At 41.4% G+C, this 16,682-nt stretch overlaps 1 protein-coding gene across 3 annotated transcripts in view; it reads right to left on the bottom strand.

Moving 5' to 3' along the window:
- Nucleotides 1–40: 40 nt before the first annotated feature.
- Nucleotides 41–16,682, bottom strand: part of PSTK (phosphoseryl-tRNA kinase) — a 44,799-nt gene continuing 28,157 nt past the window's right edge. Inside the window, exons 1-6 of one of the 3 annotated variants that reach the window (XM_035269386.3) lie at nt 11,297–11,568; nt 8,343–8,634; nt 7,908–8,106; nt 4,881–4,956; nt 4,292–4,385; nt 41–257 (exon numbers count right to left, since the gene is read on the bottom strand). In XM_035269386.3, the coding sequence (XP_035125277.1) occupies nt 58–257; nt 4,292–4,385; nt 4,881–4,956; nt 7,908–8,106; nt 8,343–8,634; nt 11,297–11,512 (1,077 nt within the window). In that variant the 5' untranslated portion in view covers nt 11,513–11,568 and the 3' untranslated portion in view covers nt 41–57. Of the gene's footprint in view, nt 258–739; nt 3,915–4,262; nt 4,386–4,880; nt 4,957–7,907; nt 8,107–8,342; nt 8,635–11,296; nt 11,569–16,682 lie in introns of those variants that run through there. The other 2 variants (XM_035269388.3, XM_035269387.3) reach the window with 2 other exon arrangements.

Genomic DNA, 16,682 nt, shown 5'->3' with positions numbered 1-16,682 from the left:
TAACAAATTTACAGAAGGTTACAAAAAACGAGACATTGGATTGGCAATTCAGAAATTTTAATGCTGCTTTGAAAAATACTTCTGTACAATATTATCTTTCTCATAATGAAAAAAAGAAATGACATCTGATACGTCAGTGGTTTGTTGAAAGCACAAATTTTTTTTGTTTCCTTGTTTCAGGTCTTCCAAAAACTCTGCTTTGAGCTTGTTAAGTTCTTCTGCCAGAAGCTTCAAGTTGTAAGGAAGCACTCGTTCATCTAAAAAAGATATTCTCAAATTACTGGTGTAAATTAAAGTAATCCGGGGTGTCTAATGACACTAGGAAATTAATTGGATTACTTTAGACAAACCAGGCAGATTCTATAAACAATCACAATTGAGTTGGTGTAATATATAGACAACAGGTCATAATGTGATAGTCAAAAATCATCTGAAACAAGTCAGATTTAGATAACTTGTTAGGAAACGTGAGCAGAAAAGATTAACCTGAAAGGGACTTTTTGTTGTTGCCAAGAAAAATCAAGACAGCTGACTTACTGCCTTACTGTCTTATTGAATTAAGCAGACAGGCAAAAAAGCAGAAACAGAATATGACAGTGTGGTTTTGAACCTGGTAAATAATGCCTAGAAACACTAGTTGTCCAACGTAACTTTCTGCAATGATGGACCTCATCTATATCCGCTGCAGTCAGTACAGCAGCCACTAGCCACACATGGGTAGTATTACTGAGAGGCTGAATTTTATTTTTTTGTTAGCTTTATTAGGATGTAATTCATAAACAATTTACACATTTAATCTCGATAATACAGTGTTTTTATATATTTACAGATAAGTGCAACCATCACCAGTTAATTTTAGAACATTTTCATCATCTCAAAAACCCATATCCTGATGGCTCACGCCTGTAATCCCAGTACCATGGGAGGCTGAGGCAGGCGGATAACCTGATGTTAGGCGTTTGAGACCAGACTGGCCAACATGGCAAAACCCCTCCATTACTAAAAATACAAAAATTAGCAGGGCATGGTGGCACACGCCTGTAATCCCAGCTACTCAGTAGGCTGAGGCAGGAGAATCGCTTAAACGTGGGAGGCGAAGGTTGCAGTGAGCTGAGATTGTGCCATTGCAATCCAGGCTGAGCAACAGAACAAGACTCCATCTCCAAAACAAAAACCCATATCTTTTAGCTATCATCCTCCTAACCCCCGTCCCTTCTGCCCACCCCCAATCTCTAAGCTACCAAACATCCACTGTCTGTCTCAAGATTTCCCTGTTCAGGACATTTCATGTGACTGGAAGTATATGTAGACTCGGTCTTTTGGTACTGACTGCTCATACTTTGCATCATGTTTTCAAGGTTATTCCATCCTGTATAGCATGTATCAGCATTTCATTCCTTTTTATGGCTGAATAATATTTCCTTGTATGGATACACCAAATTTTGTTTATCCATTTGTCAGCTGACAGACATTTGGGTTATTTTTATATTTTGGCTATCATGAATAATGCTGCCATAAACATCTGTGTACAAGTTTTTTTTTGTGAACATGTTTTCATCTCTCTCAGGTATACACCTGGGAATGAAATTGTTGGGTCACATGCTAACTGTATGTTTGAGGGACTGCTAGCTGTTTTCGAAAGCAGCTGTACCATCTGACACTTCTCCACATTCTCAACAACACTTGAACATTTTAATTCTAGACCTCCTAGTGGGTGTGAAGTGCTGTCTTATGGTTTTGATTTGTATTTCCCTGCTGACTAATGATGAGCATGGGTTCCTGTGGTTACTGGCTGGTTGTATATCTTCCTTGGAAAAATGTCTACTCAGATCCTTTGCCTTTTTAAAAAATTGGGTTGTATTTATTATTGAGTGGTAAGAGTTCTTTATATATTTTGGATACAAGTCCCTTATGAGATCTATGTCTGCAGATAACTTCTCTGATCTATGGGTTGTCTTTTTACTTTCTTGATGGTAGGGGAACTGAATTTTTAATTAAGCACAGATCTAGAAACTACTACTACCTCCTCTTACCTAAAAAATATATATGTGTTTTTTTTTTTTTTTTTTTTTGAGACGGAGTCTTGCTCTGTCTCCAGGCTGGAGTGCAGTGGCATGATATCGGCTTACCGCAACCTCCACCTCTGGGTTCAAGTGATTCTCCTGCCTCAGCCTCCTGAGTAGCTGGGACTACAGGCACACACCACCACACCCAACTAATTTCTGTATTTTTAGTAGAGACAGGGTTTCACCATGTTGGCCAGGATGGTCTCGATCTGATCTCTTGACCTCATGATTCACACACCTCAGCCTCCCAAAGTGCTGGGATTACAGGTAGGAGCCACCATGCCTGGCCTATCTGTATGTTTTTAAACGGGTGGGATATAAGAGTGAATTGGGCATAACCCTATTCCTGACAACCCCCCAGGACCTCATTTCATTTTATAGGCAGAAAAGAAGAAAGGCAAATGGTTGAATGAGAACTCCTGGAACTAACTAACTAACTAACTAACTTTATTTATTTATTGAAACAGTCTCGCTCTGTCACCCAGGCTGGAGTACAGTGGTGTGATTTCACCTCACTGCAGCCGCCATATCCCAGATTATCTATCTGTCTATCTATCAATCATTTATTGAGATGGAGTCTTGCTCTGTTGCCCAGGCTGGAGTGCAGTGGCGTGATCTTGGGTCACTGCAGCTGCCACATCCCAGGTTTATCAATCAATCAATCAATCAATCATTTATTGAGATGGAGTCTCGCCCTGTTGCCCAGGCTGGAGTGCAGTGGTGTGATTTCAGCTCCCTGTAGCCTCTGTGTCCCAGGTTCAAGCGATTCGTTACTGCCTCAGCCTTCTGAGTAGCTGGGATTACATGAGCGCGCCTCACCATGTACAGCTGAGTTTTGTATTTTTAGTAGAGACAGGGTTCCACCATGTTGGTCAGGCTGGTCTCAAACTCCTGACCTCATGATCCTCCCGCCTCAGCCTCCCAAAGTGCTAGGATTACTGGCGTGAGCCACCATGCCTGCCTCTGTTTTTATTTTAATGATAATGCCATTTCTGTTTTGGTCCTCTGTTCCTCAAACTTTGCATTGTAACCCATTAGTAAGTGGCAACTGGTGTTTTCCTAAAATAAAATCAAGTAGAACATAGAGTTCAATAAACAAGTGAAAGTGTTTTGTGAAACTTGTTTCCACACATGAGTTCGTGTACTGGGTTATACACTGGGTTACAACATAAAATCAACTTGTACAACATGGTTTTATAAAAGTTTGAAAACGGTATGGCTAGTATATTGTTTCCTTTTCCAATGTTCTAAGCTTTTGTAAAGGTAATAAATGATGATGATGCAGGGGAGCAGAATGGGACACTCAGAGTGGAACTGGATGTAATTCTGGACCCCAGGTTACCCAAATATTTAGTAGCTGTTCAGTCTTGGACAAGTTACTTGGTCTTCTATGAACCTCCATTTCCCCATTTGTAAAATTACATGTACCTTATAGGACTGTGAAGATTACAAACAATATTTGTAAAGCACTTAACATATACAAAGGTGCTCAAAAAATGCTAGTTGCTGGCTTTTAAAGATCCAATTTTAAATATAGCAATACAGTATTCAAAACCTAGCGGAATGATTGTATAAAACTATAGTTACCACATATTTCATCTGTTATATAAATTCAGATTTAAAATACATTGATTTTATTCAAATTCCATGCTGATCTGACACCTGGCCCCTGACTACCTCTCCCCCTTTCTTACTTCGCGCCATGCTCAATGGCTTCTCTTCGATTCTGTAACATTCCAAACAACCAGCTTCTGGGCTTATGCACTTGATGTGTTCAATGCCTAGAATGGTCCTCCAGATACCCGGACGGTTTGTTTTTTCTCTTCTTTCACATCTTTGCTTAAATGTCTGAGAAGCCTTTCTGATTACCCTTTTAAAAACAAATCCTTCCATCACTCTACACTGCCTTTCCCTACATTTTCTTCAGAGCATGGGTGTATACTCATGTAATTATGTTTTGTCTGTCTCCTCATTAGAATGTTCTGCTCCCTGCCGATTCCCCAAATCTAGAGTAAAGCCTAGTATAGTACGGCCACTCAGTAAAAATTTGTTGGATTTTTCCAGAGGTAGAATTTTTAATTATATTTAGTCAAATTGCATAATTGAACTGAAAACATGATGTGAACTTTTATGACTGAAAACTAATAAACTCTGAGTGTCAGGAAGAACAGTGGCAGCAGAAAGTCACAATCATACCAACTCAACACATAACTGACACATCATACCTTTTGCTTCCTTCATTGTCTGAGATACAATTCTTCGGAGTGTCACATCAGCTGTATGAAGAATGTTTGTTGAACAAATAATTCTGTCTGTGTCCTATGTAATACAGACATTGTTACTTAGAAGTCGCATAATTTTATAAAATAAATGGCTAAAGCATAGGTCACATGTATTTGAAGGGACTAAAAGAAAAGTTTAAGTGGCTTTTCTGTTTGTTATTCTTCCCTACAATCTGAGAGTCCAAACAAATCAGATCCAGTGGTAAACTGGGTTCCAGCTAGGCGTTGATATGCTGGTGAATGTCTAACAAATGACTTTTCTGGAAAAAAAACCCAGACCTATCTGTAATGTTTGCCAATTTCTGTAGTGAAAACAATCCTACCAACAAAATATCAACAGGTTCCAAAACTTCTGAAATGTGAACAATCGGCTCTGGCCAGCCGGCATCAGCTGCAAGCAGCGAGTGCTGGTGAGAGGCCAAGCCAGTGGCAACACGTCACGTTTCACTCACAGTTTATATTCCGCTCTAAAGATCTTCCTACAAAGAGTTGTTCCTTCTTATTTACATTAAATCTAAACTAGAAGCTTTACCTTTTGTTCCATATTGTCCTCAGCATATTTTACTGGATTTTCCAAAGCAGTGAGCAATAAATCAGTCACCTCCAGGCTACAGAGAAAATGGGACAAAATACAATAAATCCTAATACTGAACATCTGACTTTTAAAGAACTTGTATTTATGAATACTAAACTGAATTACAGAGGAATGAAACGGCTATAACCCAAGATCCTTAGCAAAAGGAAAAAAACTAAATGATTTACAAGCTAGCTTCCACATAGAAAATCCAACTGTAGTAGCCCAAAACTAATGATAAGTCAAGACCCCTCATTAAATATACCAATTTCCTAAGCCTCATGTCACACAGTTTTGAAAAGTCATTCCCCCTTCCCCTCTTAAGGCTGAACTGGGGCCACCAGAGCTCGATTTTATTCCCTAAGATGTTTGGTCTTTACTTTCTGGATCCCGCTCATTTACTGGATAGGGATGAGCAAAGTTCCTCACTGAGCAAGGGTCCATGAAGGTTTGAGGTAGAATCCATTCATTAATTCAACAAATATTTACTGAGCATCTTATATGAAAAATACGGTGCAACTAACTACATGCTGAGCTGGGGGTGTAGCAAGATCCTTGCCTTTGCCAAAGTTGATAATGTAACAGAGACAGATAAACAGTAAAATAAAGCAAAAAGAATTTCAGACGGTGGTAAGTAGATAAGTGAGAGAAGATAGTGTGACAATGATAGGAGTGACAGGGTGGCCCAACTAACATTCTTTGCTTTAGTTAGGATGGTCAGTGAAGACAGTCAAATACAAACATGTGAGAAGGGCAGAGGGGGCAGCAAGTGCAAGGACCTCTGGGCAAGAACAAGCTCCTGGTGTTCGTGCAATAGAGAAGGTTGAAAAGATGTGAGGAGGGAGAGTGGTACAGTATGATGTGGGAGAGTTAATCTGAGTTAGAACACGTAAATTAGGGTAAGGAGTTTGAGTTTTACTCAGATTACAGGAGTAGCACTAAAAAGTTTCAAGGGCCGGGTGTGGTGGCTCATGCCTGTAATCCAAGCACTTTGGAGGCCAAGACAGGTGGATCACCTGAGGTCGGGAGTTCAAGACCAGCCTGACCAACACAGTGAAACCCAGTCTTTAAAAAAATAAATAAATAAATAAAGGCCGGGCACAGTGGCTCACGCCTACAATCCCAGCACTTTGGGAGGCCGAGGCAGGTGGATCACAAGGTCAAGAGATCGAGACCATCCTGGTTAACAGAGTGAAACTCCATCTCTACTAAAAATAGAAAAATTAGCTGGGCATGGTGGTGCATGCCTGTAATCCCAGCTACTCGGGAGGCTGATGCAGGAGAATTGCTTGAACCCAGGAGGCGGAGGTTTCGGTGAGCTGAGATCGCGCCATTGCACTCCAGCCTGGGTAACGAGCGAAACTCCTCAAAAAAAAAAAAAGTTTTAAGCAAGTGAGCTCATCAAATTAAAGCTCAACCTCAAGATGATCTTCCTCACACTGAAAAGAGCTGAGGTTCTGGAGTGAGTGAGATCCCACTGGGTCGAAATCTTGGCTCTGCCACTTCCTATCTGGGTATATTACTTTACTTATCTGGGTCTCAGTCATGGCATCTATAAAATGGGGATAACAGTTCCTCCCCTTAAAGTGTGGTTGTGAGGACTGAATGAGACCATACATATAAAGTGTTCAGAGCCGGGAGAGAAATTTGAGTTTTACTGACTATTTAGCCAGTGATCACTAGCTAGTTTTCACATCCATGCCCTTTTCTTCTATTTAGGCTGTTTTTTTAGAGAGAGGGTTTCACTGTCACCCAGGCTGAAGCGCAGTGGCATTATCATAGCTCACTGCAACCTCAAACTCTTGGGTTCAAGTGATCCTCCCCTCTTGGCCTCCCAAGTGCTGGGATCACAGGTGTTAGCCACTGTACCCAGCTTGTTTACAGTCTTAAAAGGGGTCAAGCATGGCAAATATATTTTTAAGGGAACTATAACCTTAAGATTCCTAAAAAGAATTTCAAAAGGAATTATAGACACTCTTCCCAATGTAACCCAAAATTTAAGAAAATATTAGTTGGGGTGGTAGCTCATGCTTGTAATCCCAGCAATTTGGGAGGCCAAGTTGGCAGAATTGCTTGAGGTCAGGAGTTTGAGACCAGCCTGGGCAACATAGTGAGACCCTGTTACTATAAGAAATTTAAAAATTAGCTGGGCTTGGCAGTGTGGGCCTGTCATTCCAGTTACTTAGGAGATGGAGACAGGAAAATTGCTTGAGCCCAGGAGGTTGAGGCTGCAATGAGCTGATATTAATCCCCTGTGGACAATATGCAGGAACTAAAGAAATGTGGGCAATATACCTCTAGAACTGCACAGTCCAGTACAATAGCCACTATAACCATGAGACTATTTGGGTTTAAATTAATAAGTTAAACAAAAATTCAGGTTATCAGTTACACTAGCTACTTTTAAGGGCTCAATAGTCAAAATGTGGCTGGCAGCTACCATATTAGTGCAAATATAGAACATTTCCATTGCCAGTAAAATTTCTGCTAGAAATATGCTGCTCTACAACTCTCAAGACATACATAATGAATAAAATGCATTAACAGCATAGCCTACAAGCCTCACATATATAAAAGCAATGTAACTATAGTGAGCTCTAAGGCAAATTAGGACCCAGTACCAGTTCTGCTCTTGAACAGCTTTCTTTCTATAAGAAAACTACCAGAGCACCTATTTAGACTATTTTAAAAGAGAATCAAAGATGTGTTCCTTTAATTCCCTGCTCCAACCACTGGGAGACAGTATCATCCTAACAGTTAAGAGCAGACATTTGTAAATAAACTTGGGTTCGAATCTCAGCTCTCATTTACAAGCTCAGTGGACAAACTAAATTTTCCCATTTCACTTTTGGCTTCCAGACAAAGGGGGAAATAATCTCTCTCCAATGCCTGTGTGAGGACGAACTAAGCCAATACAGATAAAGCACTGACCCTAGTACCTGGCACAGGGCAGCATCCAGGGAGGGATGACTTTGAGTGGAATACCTGGCCCCTGAAGCACACGCTGGACTCTGCAGTGTGAGGCTGTTGTGTTCCCAAGCATTTTTTTCAGGGTTGGGCTTTTCTAGCTTTCTTCCCATCAGGTGTATGGTCTCAGCAGGCAGCGCCCGTGGCCTTTGGCCATTCCTCTGTAAACAGGTCTCAAGAGGACAATCTAAAAAGAGCTGGCAAAAGCCCAACGAATCTGAAAACAGTTTAAAATGACAGAATTACTTGTATATTTTCCAAAATATGAAATAAACATGTAGCAAATGATGACAATTATAGTAGGAAAAACTCCATTTGCAATACTGAACATGTAGCTTTTAAAATTAAGTACATCTACATAACCTCCTATCAAGTTAAATTCTCATTAAAGACAGTAGTGTTTTTGATATGTGAATAAGTATCTGTGTGTAGGAAAAAATACGTTTTAATTACATTTCCGAGCCAGTTGGTAGACTTCATATCTCATACTTTGATAATAAAAATTGTCATCCAAAACCAAAAACAAAGGTCTAGAAACAGCAGTTTTTGTTAAGAGGTAGCAAGACCGGGCCTCAAATGCTGCAGAAAATATCAGATCTTGATCCTTTAAGCAGGTTGTAAAATCTTCCCACATGGCTTCAGTCCTGTCGGGTGGGGCGGACATCTGACACCCATTGATCACAGCCATCAAGAAGTATTCCAGGTACTTCAACAGTTCCTGTCGAAGCAATTTCCATTGGGATGGCTACAAGAGACCAAAGAATTGCAATTCTTATTAGGCCACTAGGGTGGTTGCTCATCTGGCCTCACTGCCACCCTGCCCCATATGAAAATTTCAGCTCACAATATGGAACCATTTGTAGTTCTCCAACACACCTGGTTTCTCATGCCTCCATATATATACCAATCCTTCTGCCTGGAAAACTAATGATACTAGTGCTGTGTAAATCTTTCTCAGACTCGACCATGCAGAAGGCAGCTCAGCCTCTCCCTTGCCCATTGTGAAACCCCATTCTGTACATATATCTCCACTCTAGCAGTGCTCACACAGTTTAAGCATTTGTACACTTCTCTCTCTGCTAGATCACTGTCCATTGTATACTGAGCCGCCAGCAGAGGGTCTGGCACCTAACAGGTGCTCCAGAAATGTATAGTCAATGGATGAATGAATGAATGACCGAATGAGTGAAATAAATGAAAGAATTTACCATCCAGGAGAATAATGAAGTCAAAAGCAACAACCTGCCAAAATAATCTGGCTAAGATATAACGATGCAGGTTTTCCATTGAAATGAGAAAAGTAGTAGACAGCAAAAAGATCAGGTGAAAAGTCCCTGGGTGCACGGTGGCTCTTGCCTGTAATCCCAGCACTTTGGGAGACCAAGGCGGGCTGATCATGAGTTCAAGAGATCAAGACCACTCTGGCCAACATGGTGAAACCCCATTTCTACTAAAAATACAAAAATTAGCCGGCTGTCATGGGGTGTGCCTCTAGTCCCAGCTGCTTGGGAGGCTGAGGTAGGAGAATCACTTGAACCTGAAAGGCGGAGGTTGCAGTAAGCGGAGATTGTGCCACTGCACTCCAGACTGGTGACAGAGCAAGACTTCACTGCAAAACAAACAAACAAGCAAAAATCAAGTCCATGGGTCCAGAAGACCTCATGCTAACAAATAAGTTGGTATGCGATGGGGAAAGATGGAGGAAACGGACTGAGGGGAATAAGCAGCTGGAGAATACAAGCAATCTTGTGTTGGTCAAAGACTGTGGTCCTGACATAGTTAAGAAACCTAAGCTGGAGGGAAAACAGGAGGACAGGAGAGTGAGAATGCTCACTTGTCTGCCCATGCCTTACCACCTCACTGAGATTACACTACATACAACAAACACATCAGCTAAACCCACTAAATTGGAAACATATATCACTTCCTAAGAGGTGAGCAGATGAGTCCCATGGTCTTTGTAGGAAAACAGTGGAAAAAACACATAATACAAGTGAAGGGAAAGTCAGCAAATACAACAATGCCTATCGACAAGCTTCAGTTTTCTCCCAAGTGGTGAAAATACCATTATCCAAGTGAATCCTGTGCTGTCTTGACACTGTACTTACTTCACAATTAACCAGGAATGAGAAAGTAGATACACTTTGCTGGAGGGCCCATGTACCAAATGTATTTTTGTATATATACTTAGAGTGTGGAGTCAGATAACTTTTGCATTTGATTTGTCAAGTCATCTACATCAGGCATTAAACAAAAATAAAAATGTTTAAATCTCAGAATATTTCAAAGAATATTTAGAGTGAGCATGAGATGAAAGACACCAATGTATCTACTCTTCCCCGAGCAGTCTGTTTCCACATGCTTCTCCAAGAGGATGCATCTCACCGTGCTGAGTGTGAGAAGAGGAGGGCTTAAAGAGATGTACTTGGGGGCCGGGCGCGGTGGCTCAAGCCTGTAATCCCAGCACTTTGGGAGGCCGAGGCGGGTGGATCACGAGGTCAACACATCGAGACCATCCTGGTCAACATGGTGAAACCCCATCTCCATTAAAAATACAAAAAATTAGCTGGGCACGGTGGCGCGTGCCTGTAATCCCAGCTACTCAGGAGGCTGAGGCAGGAGAATTGCCTGAACCCAGAAGGCGGAGGAACGGTGAGCCGAGATCGCGCCATTGCACTCCAGCTTGGGTAACAAGAGCGAAACTCCGTCTCAAAAAAAAAAAAAAAGAGAGATGTACTTGGAACATACAAGTTGGTCCGTAAATACAAGCCCATTATTTCCTCTGGTGGTCAACTAAGAAACAGCCATCTTTTCCAAAGCTGGCAGAGTTACTCTGAGTTGAACAAAGGTTGAGCCTCATAGGTCTGATAATGTGTTTGTACAGCCTCCTTCTATCGTTCTGAGGGATCCCAGCAATTTTGTTACTTACAATCTGTGTTCTTTTTCTTAAAGAGGGTTCCTCGAATTATAAAACTTGAATTCACTCATGGCTAGATGTTAAAGTTTTAGAGATTACTTCCCTCTCCCAAGGAGAAACTTCCCCAGGGATTTTCAAGAGTGCATTTGACTACAGAGGCTGTCCACCTTGCACGCTGACTTGAGAACCTGAGCCTGTCTTAAGACTCAACTGTACAAAATATTCAATATATATACATGCATCAAATATACAGATAAGCCTCTACAATGCATCATTCTAACACAGCTGGCTTTGTAACTACTTTATGACACACTTCTACAGCCAACTCATTCACCCTCTGCAGTAACTATGTTAACCCAGCTCCACTTTTCTCGAACTTCACCGCCGACATCAAGCACTGTCTAGTGCGCAGTGGGGGGTTCATGGCAAATAATTACCCAGGACTCACAGACTAGAGGGGCCCCGCCCTGCCCCTCCCCTCCATGCTGACCGCCGGTAGAGCGCTCGCCCCGGCGAGAAACGCGTCTGGCATGACGTCATCATACGCGACGACGCCGACGGCCCAGCCCTGCTCCTGCCGTAGCCTGTGGGCGAGGGCGCGCGCGAAAGTCGATTTTCCTGCCCCGGGGAGGCCACAGAGGACGCAGAGACCTCGTTTCCGCGGCCCTTCGCTGCCGGTTCCTCTGTTGTTCTCGGCGGTCTTCATGCTGCCCGGCAGACGGGAGGAGCCTGCGAGCGTTGTCTCCGAGCCACCGTCTCCCCAGCGCGCACGCGCAGCGTCTCCGCCGCCTGCCGGCGCAGTGGAGGAACAGGCGCGGTTGAGTTTCCGTGCGGCCCCCGCGGCACCAGCCACACTGACTCCCAGTTGCTGTTGAGGACCGGAAGCTGAGGAGGCCGAGGCGCTGCATTCCTAGCTCCTGGACATTCCCAAAGAATCCCAGCGTTAGGATTAGTCTTCAAATAGAATTACCCTCTCTGCCGAAAGTTGCCGGTCAGCAGGATTCGCGCCTCAGTTTTATGACGATGAGGTCGTTCTGCTCAGGAAAATCCCAAAAGAGACGTTGAGCCTTTCCCTCCAGCAATCTTTAGAAAATAAGTTACTGGCAATCAAAGACTAGGAGGCGAAGCTGACAGTCCGACCACCGCGCTCCTTTGCAGTTCCCAGATGGGAACAATGCAAGGGCAAAGTAAACATTTGTTATTGTGCCCTCACGCCACCAGTGGGCAGCACGCATGAAAAAATATGGTCAGGAAAGGCACGTCCTTAGACCTCAGTTCCAGTGCCCGCAGACACGGAACAATAGGTGTTTGTGTCAAAAGTAATAGCTATGGAGAGGTATGAAATAATTTTTTCTTTTGTTTGGGGGTGTGTGGTAGAATATTGAATTCAGATTCTAGTTTTAACCTTATATTTTAGCGGTAAAGAGTATGTTCAAAATGTGAACACGTGAGGACAGAATCAGTGTATACTGGGTCAAAATCTGACCAATAACCGCCTGCTAAAGCTGATAGAATTTGTGATTACAAAGCACATACAAATCTCATTTTCCTTTTGTACTGCAAGTGAAGAGCAGTGAATTAAACTCACTCTTCATGACATTTTGTTATTGGTCCAATATAAGGTCCCTCTCCCTAATTTGCCCCTCCCGCACTTTTTTAAGAGACAGGATTTTGCTTTGTCACCCAGGCTGGAGTGCAACATAGCTCACTGTAACCTCGAATTTCTAGGCTCAAGCTATTCTCCTACCTCAGCCTCCTGAGTAGCTGGAACTATAGGCATCAGCCCCTGAGCCTGGTTCCACAGTCTTTTGTCTCCCATCTTCCACACCCACACCCTTTTAACCCCTGCAGGCAACCATTTTTTCTTCTTCTTATAGTTATTTTTGCTTTGGTTATGTCTTTTTTTTTAAATAGGCTTTATTTTTTAGTGCAGTTTTAGGTTCACACAAAACTGAGCAGAAAGTAGAGTTCTCATAAACTCCCTCCCCTCCTCATTCATAACCTCCCCCACAATCAACATCCTTCACCAGTGATACATTTGTTATAATCAGTAATCAATAAACCTACACTGACACATTATCACCTAAAGGCCATAGTTTACTATTGGTAGTGGGGTTTACTCTTGGAGTACATTCTGTAGGTTTTGGCTGTGTATAATGACAAGTATCCATCAGTACGAAATAGTCTCACAGCCCTAAACAATGTGCTCCGCCTGTTCATCCTCCCTCCTCTAACCCCTGGCACTATAGACTTTGTGTCTGTGTCTCTCGTTTTGCTTTGTCCAGAATAATATACAATTATATAATTGTAATTACGCAGCCTTTTTAATTTGCTTCTTTCACTTAGTAATATGCATTTAAGGCTCCTCTATGGCTTTTTATGGCCTGATGGTGCATTTCCTTTTAGCCATGAATAATATTCCAGTGTCTGGAGGTGCCACAGTTTAGTTTTTCATTCACCTACTGAAGGATATCTTGGTTGCTTCCAATATTTGGCAGTTATGAACAAAGCTGCTATAAACGTCCATGTGCAGGTTTTTGTGTGGACGTGTTTTCAACTCATTTGGGTAAATATACCAAGGAGTGTGATAGCTATATCACACAATAAGAGTGTTTAGTTTTGTAAGAAACTGCCAAACTGTCTTCCAAAGTAGCTGCACCATTTTGCATTCCCAGCAGCAATGAATGAGACTTTGTACTGCCCAACATTCTCCCTTCTATTTGGTGTTGTCAATGTTTTGGATTCTTTGTCATTCTAATAAGTGTGTAGTGGTATGTCATTGTTCTTTTAGTTTGCATTTCCTTACTGACATATGATGTTAAGCATCTTTTTTCATTTTTTCTTTTTCATGTGAGAATCTTGTTCTGTCACTCAGGCTGGAGACAGATCATGGTTCAATGCGGCCTCAGCCTCCCAGGCTCAAGCAATCCTTCTGCTTCAGATCCCTGAGCAGCTGGGGCTACTTCTTCTTTTTGTAGAGATAAGGTCTCCCTCTGTTGCACAGGCTGGTCTTGAAATCCTGGGCTCAAACAAACCTCATGCCTCAGCCTTCCAAAGTGCTAGGATTACAGGTGTGAGCCACCATGCACAGCCGAACATCTTTTCTTATGCTTAATTGCCATCTGTACATCTTCCTTGGTGAGGTACCATTCGGATCTTTTTGCCTATTTACCACTTTTGAAATGGGATCTTGCTGTATTGCCCAGGCTGGTTTCAAACTCCTGGCCTTGAGCAATCCCCAACCTGAGTAGCTGGGATGACAAACATGTACCACTATGCCTACCTTCTTTGTGCCCATAATATGGGTTGTTTTCTTATTGTTGAGTTTTAGTGTTGTTTGTATATTTTGGATAACAGTCCTTTACAAGATCCCTGTGGCAAACACTTGCTCCCAGTCTGAGGTTTATCTTTTCATTCTTGTCACAGTGTCTTTTGGAAAGCAGAAGTTTTTAATTTCAATGAAGCTCAGTTTACCAATTACTTCTTTCATGCATCATACCTTTGGTGTTTTATCAAAAAAAATCACCAAGCCCAGTCTTCTAGATTCTCTATTATCCTCTAGTCCTATAGTTTTGTTTTAAATTTTGTTCTATGATCCATTTTGAGTTAACTTTTCTGAAGGAGGTAAAGTCAGTGTGTAAATTTGATTTTTTTCTGATGTAGATATCAAAAGTTGAGAAGACTATTTTTTTGTCCATTGCATTGCCTTTGCTCCTTTGTCAAAGATCAGTTGGCTATATTTATGTGGGTCTGTTTGTGGGTTCTCTGTTCTGTTCATTGATCCATTTGTCTATTCTTTTGCCAATATCGCACTGTCTTGATTACTATAGCCTTATTTATTTTATTTATTTATTTTTTTTGAGACGGAGTTTCGCTCTTGATACCCAGACTGGAGTGCAATGGTGCGATCTCGGCTCACCACAACCTCTGCCTCCTGGGTTCAAGCAATTCTCCTGCCTCAGCCTCCCGAGTAGCTGGGACTACAGGCATGCACCACCATGCCCAGCTAATTTTTTGTAGAGACGGGGTTTCACCATGTTGACCAGGATGGTCTCGATCTGTTGACCTCGTGATCCACCCGCCTCGGCCTCCCAAAGTGCTGGGATTATAGGCATGAGCCACCGCGCCTGGCTGATCACTATAGCTTTATAATAAATCTTGCAGTCAGTACTGTCAGTCTTCTAGTTTTGCTCCTTCTCCTTTAATATTGTGTTGGCTAGCCTAGGTCCTTTGCCTCACCGCATAAACTTTAGAATCACTTTGTTGATATCCACAAAAGGGCTTGCTGGGATTGATTGAGACTGTGTTGAATCTGTACATCAAGTTGGGAAGAACTGACATCTTGACAATAGTATTTTTATTCATGAACATGAAATATCTTTTATTATTTCTTTCATCAGAGTTTTGTAGTTTTCCTCATACAGATCTCATGGATATTAAAAAATTTTATACCTAATAAAAAGAAGTTTTAAATTTACGTATTTCATTTTGGGGGGTGTTCATGTAATGGTATTCTGCTTCCAATTTCAAATTTCACTAGTTCATTGCTGGTATTAAGTGGTTCATTTTTATTTCTTGACCTTGTATCCTGCAACTTTGCAATAATCATGTATTAGTTCCAATTTTTTATTGTGGATTTTATTTCTGCACAGATAATCATGTCATCTGCAGACAAGGTTTTATTCCTTCCTGCCCAGTATGTATACCTTTTGTCTTGTTTAGCTAGGACTTCCAGTATGATGTGGAAAAAGTGGGGAGAGAGCACATTCTTGCCTTGTTACTGATCTTAGTGGAAAAACCTCTAGTTTGTCACCATTAAGTATAATGTAAGCCGTAGGTGTTTTGTAGACAGTTATCAGGTTGAGGAAGCTCTCCTCTATTCCCAGTTTCCTGAGGGTTTTTATCATGAATGTCTGTGGGATTTTGTCAAATGCTATTTTTTTTGGCATCGATTGATATCATTATGTGATTTAATTTTTTAATGTTTTGATAAGATGGATTACATTAATTGATTTTCAAATATTGGACCAGCTTTTAATGCTTGGAGTAAAACCCACTTGGTTGTTGTATAAAATTGGATACATTTTAAAATTCAATTTGCTAATATTTTATTGAGGATTTTTACATCTAGATAGATACAAAAGAGATATTTATAGGTCCAAGAGAAGTATTGGTTTAGTGTTCTTTCTTGTAATGTCTTTGACATCTGGGCAATTCTGGCCTCATAGAACAAGTTAGAAGGTATTCCTTTTGCATCTATCATCTGAAAGAGATATAGAGAATTGGTATAATTTCCTCAAATGTTTTGTAGAATTTGCCAGGTAATCCATCTGACTTCAATTATCTTTACAATAATCTATTTTGGGAAAACAATTTTTAGTTCTCTATAAAAACATAATGCTTTGTATTTCAGAATTCCAAAATGAACCACTATAACCTCAAAGTTAGGTGTCTCCTATATAAAAAGACATGCTTCTCAAGAATAGGTTCAAATATAAGCATGTGACATTGACATATAGTCATAATTAGAGTTTGCTCTTGAATTTGTAAAACTTTCCTTACAGACCTCAATCTCACCTGAGTCTCAGAAAGGACAATAGTGTTATTACATATTTACTGGATATATGGTTCTCTTAAATTAGCAAGGTGCAGCCAGGCATGGTGGCTCATGTCTGTAATCCCAGCACTTTGGGAGGCCGAGGTGTGGGGATCACTTGAAGCTAGGAGCTCCAGACCAGCCTGGGCAACAAAGCAAGCCCCCACCTCTACAAAAATCATTAGCAACATGACATCACCGCTTTACTACTGGAAATTGATACAAGGTTTAGGTGGTTGGATTTGGGTCCAACAATGAACCCATAGCAATTGGGGATGTG

This window comes from Callithrix jacchus, chromosome 12 (genome assembly GCF_049354715.1).
Source record: "Callithrix jacchus isolate 240 chromosome 12, calJac240_pri, whole genome shotgun sequence".
Classification (NCBI taxonomy): domain Eukaryota; kingdom Metazoa; phylum Chordata; class Mammalia; order Primates; family Cebidae; genus Callithrix; species Callithrix jacchus.
This window is presented reverse-complemented; position numbering and strand designations above follow the sequence as displayed.